The following is a 7,531-nucleotide window of genomic DNA, read 5'->3' as shown; positions in this document are numbered from 1 at the left end:
GTATACATATATACACACACATAAAACATATATGCATATGTTTTTTACGCAGCAGATTTCCTTCCAGCTGCAACCTATCTTTTGGGAAACATCCATACACACTCATTTACTCTCATGCACTATGGACAAATTTGCCTACCCAATTCACTTGTACCGCATGTCTTTGAACTGTGGGGGAAACCGATGCACCTGGAGGAAACCCATGCGAACGCAGAGAGAACATGCAAACTCCACACAGAAATACTTAATTAAGGTGTTTGATGCTCAATTCATTTACATTTTCCTATGTGGAGAAATATAAAACTCTTGTGACAAATGAAAAAAACAAGAAGAAATTATGTCCAGTTTAAATCTTTCCCACACCAGCTCAAATAATAAAATCAAACAAGTTTTAAAAAATCTAAATCAAACTGATTCACTTCTGACTTAAATGATTTACTGATTAAAATTTCAATACTAGTGAAACAAATTGATAAAAATGTTTCACCAAACAGAGTAATGAAAATTCAGTACTTTACAGGTAGTTCTGGCCCTCTAGAACTTACCAGTCTATTCATAATTTCTATTTTGACAGAGTTAAGACACATGGCCAGCACTCACAGCAGGCTTGTTACACACCAGCTTGGCAGTCTATTAACTCATTGGGGTCATAAAAAGCTCATGACCACTGATAGCTGCAATAGCAGAACATTGGGTCATATAAAAACGAATCTTCCAAAACTGAAGGGACAATAACTTTACGTTTGAAATAAACACTTTCAATATTACAGTTAAATTTACCAATTTAAGGGGGAGGGGTCTCTCTAACTTTATCCCGTTTAATCTGAAACTGGTGACCCCTGAAATGAACCTTAAAGCTTTGTCTGATCTTCTCCATAAGGAAATGGGGTCTTTCTGCTTTTCCTTAGATGACTGAAGTGAAGATGGTTCAATTTAAAGATATGTATTCCTCTTCATGAGAATTTATTATGCTGCAGTAAGTGTTTGGAAAATAAACTTTAGTAAACTTTAGTAATTTTGTATTTACAAAGCTGACAGGAAATTGTGGTTCAGTTTGTCTTTAATAGTTATTTGCTATTATTAACGTAACAAAACTGCAGTTATTAATAAAACAAAGCAACGTTTTTTTTGTCAATTTAAACTTTTGTTTTATTATTATTATTATTATCAATTATATTGTATTTTTAACCTATTAAATATGTTTATATTATTTTAATGTAATGTGTAACTTATTACAATAAAAGAAAAAAGATGGGAAAATGCAGTCTTGATTTGGGCAGGTAATGTTGGTCGTCCAATCAGCTTGGAGCGTTAGTTTGATTAGAGAGCACCAGGCTATCATTACGGAAATGAGCAGCACATTCTCAAAGAGCTAGTGGCGCGCGTGAATATAATCAATTTTACAGGTAAGAGAAGCGTTTATTTACGCTGTAACTTCTAAGAGCATTTACTGTACATAGTTGCTCTGTTATAGTTTTCAAAATGTGCACTGTGCAACACAACACATAATTCGTTAAGAACTCAAATTAAATTAGAACGTTAATTTAAGGAATTGTTATATTTTATTTTACCTAAACTTATGTTTTTAAAAAATGTATTTGTTTCCTTCAAATATATAGCAAACAAGATCAAGAGATGTGCACGTGGGGAAAAACTTTCCAAATGAACGTGCTAAAAATGTTGTCAATCTGTTTTGAAGACTATTATCAGACTCTCGGGGTGATAAGTATAGTTTCATCCCTCTATTGTGTTTATGAACCCCCGGGACGGAACAGATTCTCTCTAATCCAACTTGTTTTCTCTTTCTTGCTGAGATATGAGAGTTCTCCTTTAAATCCAACACAATCCCCAAAAAGCAATCACTTCGACTTTGGGAATTTCATATAATTTCAACGTCATTTAATCTGACAAATGTATATATCTTTTTCGTAATGGCATCTCGTGCATGTAAACGTTACCTGCGAGATCAGTTTGCAGTTATTTCCTGATTGTTGATTGGGCGTTAATCTGTGTATTGCTGTTTGCATTCGTTCATCATTCACGCCTCTTAATATCTGGCACAGCATGGAAACGTGTTTTTCCTCAGCAACACGTAAACCTTTGTTCTATGTTAGTAATGGAATACATTTTAGCAATTACTGGTCCATAATTTGGCTTTGTTAACAGTTTAGCATAATTGAAATAATTATCTGAAATGATTATTTATAAATGATGAAAACAATTTTTGCGCAATTATATCTCTTAGACTCCCTGGCCACACTTTTAAAATTATTTGCAAAACTACTAGAGAATAAGTTGGTAATAGTAGTTTTGCAAATTATTTTAAATATGTGGCCTGGGTGTACGAGCTATATAATTGCGCTACATCTGTATTCATGATTTATAAATAAAATGCCCTCAGATAATCATTTCAATTAGGCTATTAAACAACCTGCTTGTGACTTCAAGTAACACTGCTGTCACTGTCATGGCATGTCATCTAAAATATTAAGCTAATCTCAGTGGTTAAAGATGTTCTTTTTCTGTAACTTGTTTTTAAATTCCAAGTTGCGCAATCTGAAAATGACCAAGCGTTTTTAATCGAATTTGCATTTCTTTGCTGTAGGAGAAAGGTCCACACATGTGGGACATATCGTGGAAAGGCCACTTAAACTGCCTTTCACAGTAAATCTGATCGCTGATGTATAGTGTCCTCCCCCGCGGTGATCGCGCATCGCGCCTCATTCTCACTCCCATTACGCAGCGGGATTGACATGAAACTGTGAATTGTTTGCTGCTCAAATAGAGTTGACCTGGAGCCAGCAGTCTGAGGGGTTGAGGAGCGACCATACCTTCCACCTCCCCCCACTACATCAGCATGACAAAGCACTGGGGGGGTCCAGGCTTGTTGGCACCACCCGTGATCACCGTAGGAGAAGGAGCACAACGCGACCATCACCTTGACTGCAGAATCGGCTATTCCTCTTCCAAGCGCAGCTGTCATCGCTCCTCAAACCCTTTGCTGGAGCTCGGTGGCCGGCTGGATAAGTCCACAGGGATGGCGCAGGACTCTTGTTATAGAGCCAAAGCGACGAATCAAGGCCCATGGGAACTGCAGGATGGAAACTCCAGTGGAGGAAAGAAGAAAAACTATCAGCGTTATCCCAAACCACCGTACTCTTACCTGGCAATGATCGCAATGGTCATCCAGAACTCGCCAGAGAAGAAGCTTACTTTATCAGAGGTAGGGTTAAGTAATTGAAAAACTTAAACTTTTTTTAGTCAAAATGCGCAATTAGTAATAATGTAGAAACCTCAGTAAATTTAATATGTAATTGCAAAGAAACAGCAAGCATCACAGTGAATTAAATGTGAAAGTTTGTACTGAAATATGATGCGTGGCTCTACCCCAACAAACCCCTGTATTTGTTTGCGGGTTTTAAAAGTTTAAGGGTTTTAGCTGAAACATCTTCATTAGGAAACTGTCAAACCCACGCATTCACTCTCAATTTAAAGTGTAAGGTCGCAATTGCAATATCATTAATTGAAATGTTGAGGCTTTCCGCAGTTACATCCAAAAATGTTTTAAATTATGTACAGGACTATTTATATGTGGGGTGAGTTTAATGCATTTTGCGCATCTAAATCTACCCTGGGCGCGTAATCTGCCTCATGTCTGGATCTCGATGGGATTTGTCTTGTGAATAGTGAAAGCAGAGGCCGCCGATACTCTATCATGCTGATAACTGTGTTTGGAATCACACTGTGTTGCAATTACTACGGGATTGTTATGAAATGTCGCAACTTGTAAGAATCTGCACTCGGGATTAACAGTTTGCTGACTATTTATCAGTGCCTCCTGAGTAAAAAAATTTAAATAAAAAAAAAAAAATGATATATATATATTGTGGAAGGCCTTGCGGTTTTATCCTGTGTTTGCGTGGGGATTTCACCCGTTTTCATACTGGTTAAAAATAAATAATTTATTATAGATTTCGAAAATATTTCAAATTTTATTGATATTATTAAATATACATATATGCTCATATAACATTTCACCACACAAAGAATGTTGATTTAAAAAAGTGATTTCAAAATGGGCTCGGCCACAGCTATCATAAAATATTATGATGATTTTTTTTTATTAATTAGCACAATTTCACAATATTCTATGCCATGTAGTTATGAGACTTCATTTTTATTAATCTTATTAAATATGCATATTTGCACATAAACATCATCCCATTTTTTAAGAATGCGATTTTACTATAGGCCATGTTTCTATGCACAATAACTTTGAGTGTTTAAAATAATATAGTCACTGTAAAAAGAAAAAAAACTTCAATATTCCGGTTTACTTCCTGCAGCTTGGGTGCCATAATAAACCCCGTAAAATAACGACCGTTAAATTACAGAAATTAACCATAAAATAACGAACATTAAATTACAGAAATTTTCCCTAAATTTAAATTTCTTTAATTCAGCCTGTTATTTTACAGTAAATGTCTGTAATTTAACAGCTGTTATTTTATGTTTTTTTTTTCCAGCACTTCAGCTGCCATAAAATTCTGAATTTTTTTTTTTTACAATGTGGGCTAATCTCTGTTTAAATATTTTAGAGGCTGTGGTCAATAATAATAATAATGATGATATGATTTTTTTTTAAATTAACTTTCAATATGTTGTCTTACTGGAACAGATTCTGAAGGAGATCAGCACTCTCTTTCCATTCTTTAAGGGGAATTACAAAGGCTGGAGGGACTCTGTCCGACACAACCTGTCTTCATATGACTGCTTTGTCAAGGTGTGTATGACTCCTAGTGTTTAATTGACTTTTATATGATGGTTTGACATTAGTGTAACATTATCTTGTTGCCCTTAACTATCTAGGTGCTTAAAGATCCTGGAAAACCTCAAGGTAAAGGTAACTTTTGGACTGTGGAAGTGAACCGAATTCCCTTGGAGCTGCTAAAGAGACAAAATACAGCAGTGTCCCGTCAGGATGAAACCATCTTTGCTCAGGACCTGGCTCCGTACATCTTTCAAGGTTACAGTCAGCCGAACAAGTCCAAACCTCTTCCCCCTGAATCATCTTTACCCCCTGTTCCAACCCGTCACAGCCCACCTCCATCAGAGGACCCATATCGTCCCAAATTGGACTCTACGTTTGCTATAGATTCTCTCCTGCATAGCCTCAGGCCTGCCAGTTCAGCTGGGGAGGGGTTACGGGAGAGAGAAAGTTGGGGCGTCGGACCTCCTCCACACACTCGCTCTACCACTCCCCCACGCCCTTGTAATGCTTCATACAATGGCAGTTCATCAGCCAGCTCTGTCAGTCCCGCATCCGATTTTTCTGATGAGGACTGGAGAGGGGTGACAGTTGTTGGGAAAAGATCAGGAGACAGAGGAATAACATCAGATGCATACAGTGACTCCTGTCCTCCACCAAACAAAAGTTCCAAACGAGGCAACACCCCGCCATGGGAGCTACCTACTTCCTATGCCAAGTACACCCCTCCCAATGCTGTAGCCCCTCCAAGCATGCGCTTTAATGGAAATCCATTCATGCCACTAGGTGGTATTCCATTCTATGGTTATGGTAGTGCACACGTTACTACATCACATCTGATAGGTCACCCATACTGGCCCATTCTGCCAAGTGGGCCAGTATCCATACAAGCACCTCCCCTTCTCATGGACTTGGACAGTATGCTGCAATCAGTTCCGCCCAATAAGAGCGTGTTTGATGCGCTTGGATCCAACAATCAGACTGTTCATCCGTCTCCAAACCAGTATGCCCTACAGAACGGACCTTCCCTTTGCAAATATTCTCTTTAAACTGTCCACATCCATCTCAGAATAGTCTTGGAGGAAAAGGTTTTCCTATTTTGGGCACTGCTGACATTCTCTGGGGGAAATGTACAACAGCTGGCTGCAGGAGCAGTCTTTTCAAAGGGATATTTTGCCTTATTTACGCACAAAAATTTATACTAGTACTTTAAAGGGTACATGCTACTACTCTACTGGTAAAAAGGTAACTTTTTTTGTGGTAGATAGGGTATAAAGATAATATTTTCAGTGCTGCACTGCCCTGGCAACAAGCTGTTGTACAGTTTATGCACATGTTTGGCATGGCAGTGCAAGTTTATACAAAGATTTGCAATAACTAATGCTGCTCATCACAGGATAGACCAACTGTGGCTTGTCTCAGGGAAATTCTTTATGAACAGAACTGAAAATACAGTTAAAACAGGCCAATATTGACCAAACATTTAATTGACTCCATTGTAACTCATGTGACTTTCTTTAACACAGTTACTACCTCAGAATTTTACAATCTTTGAAGAGGAGCATTTGCTGCTCTTGTTTTCTAATATTGGCCCTTGTAATGTTTTGTGATAATGCAATGAAACACTTGACTTGAGCAGTGGAATGTTGTCTGTTTATGAGTTGTTTTACTTCGTAAATGGACAGTTGCAGGAATAAGCAATGTGTTCGTGTGTGAATGTGTAGAAACTGTGAGGAACCTGCAATGTTTACATAAAGACAGGCCTTTATGCCATGAATGTGTCACTGTTTATACATTAGCTTTTACCATGTTTTTTGTGTATGTGTATATTTTTTAGACATGATTCCCACAGCCAGTTCTTAGTTGTTTTTAAAACACTTTCATTACACCCCCATTCCAATTGGTAAAGTCCAATCTCAGGTTCTGATAACAGTGGTGGGGGCTTGACAGATCTGATGAGATCCAGTCTTGTGTGTGTGTTTTGTTATTACTGGCAAACATTCACTTTGAAGAACTGTAATTGGAGCCATTTTTATCAGTGTACTGTGTCAAATCCTTATCACTACTCATTGTGTTCCTGTGGAATGTAGGTGGTGTAACTACGATTTTTAGAATCTGCCTTTTTTAATATGACTGCTTATTTCACCCTTTTAAAAATGTCAATTTGTATAAAATGATCTAAAAGCTCATATTGAGCAATTTGGTCATTGATTGAATGTAAGCATCGTTTAATTGGTGGTCTGTGGTTGTCTCTGTCTGTCTGGTGCACGTCATCCCATCACCTCCTGCTGCTATTTTCTGTCCTGTCCTTTTTTTAAAATCATTCATCCACACCCCCAACACTTCCACCCTCTAGCAGGTCTATTCTTTGCAATGGGCTTTAATTTGAGTGTAGAGGGGATCCTCAGTTTGTGAGAGATTAACTTCCACTAAGTTTGAGTCTTTCTTTGTTGTATTATTATGTCATGAGAATGCAGTCAAACTGTATTGGTCGATTTGTTTTCAGTATGTTCATTTTAACCATATTTGTATAAAGCTACCTAATTCCTTAATTTCTCTATTTTTTAGTGTTTAAATATCAAATACAATATTTTAGTGATATGACTCACAGCACATATTTGGTTCCTACACACAAAAAAAAGGTACAAAAGCTGTCACAGGGTGGTAAATTTTTTACACCGGTTTACACTGGTACCTTAAAAGAACATTTGTGCACTTGTAGGGTTTACTTTTGTACCTTTTAAGGTGCAAATGTGGACCTGA

At 37.4% G+C, this 7,531-nt stretch overlaps 1 protein-coding gene across 2 annotated transcripts; it reads left to right on the top strand.

Annotated features, from left to right (window-relative positions):
• Positions 1-1,345: 1,345 nt before the first annotated feature.
• Positions 1,346-7,320, top strand: foxh1 (forkhead box H1). Of its 2 annotated transcripts, XM_005156080.5 has the most exons (4): positions 1,346-1,406; positions 2,606-3,223; positions 4,679-4,783; positions 4,870-7,320. In XM_005156080.5, exons 2-4 carry the CDS (start codon positions 2,858-2,860, stop codon positions 5,815-5,817), a joined length of 1,419 nt encoding a protein of 472 aa, XP_005156137.1. In that variant the 5' UTR covers positions 1,346-1,406; positions 2,606-2,857; the 3' UTR covers positions 5,818-7,320.
• Positions 7,321-7,531: the final 211 nt, after the last annotated feature.

This window comes from Danio rerio, chromosome 12 (assembly GCF_049306965.1).
Source record: "Danio rerio strain Tuebingen ecotype United States chromosome 12, GRCz12tu, whole genome shotgun sequence".
Lineage (NCBI taxonomy): Eukaryota > Metazoa > Chordata > Actinopteri > Cypriniformes > Danionidae > Danio > Danio rerio.
The sequence above is the reverse complement of the archived record's forward strand: the minus strand, read 5'-3'. Positions and strand labels throughout refer to the sequence as shown.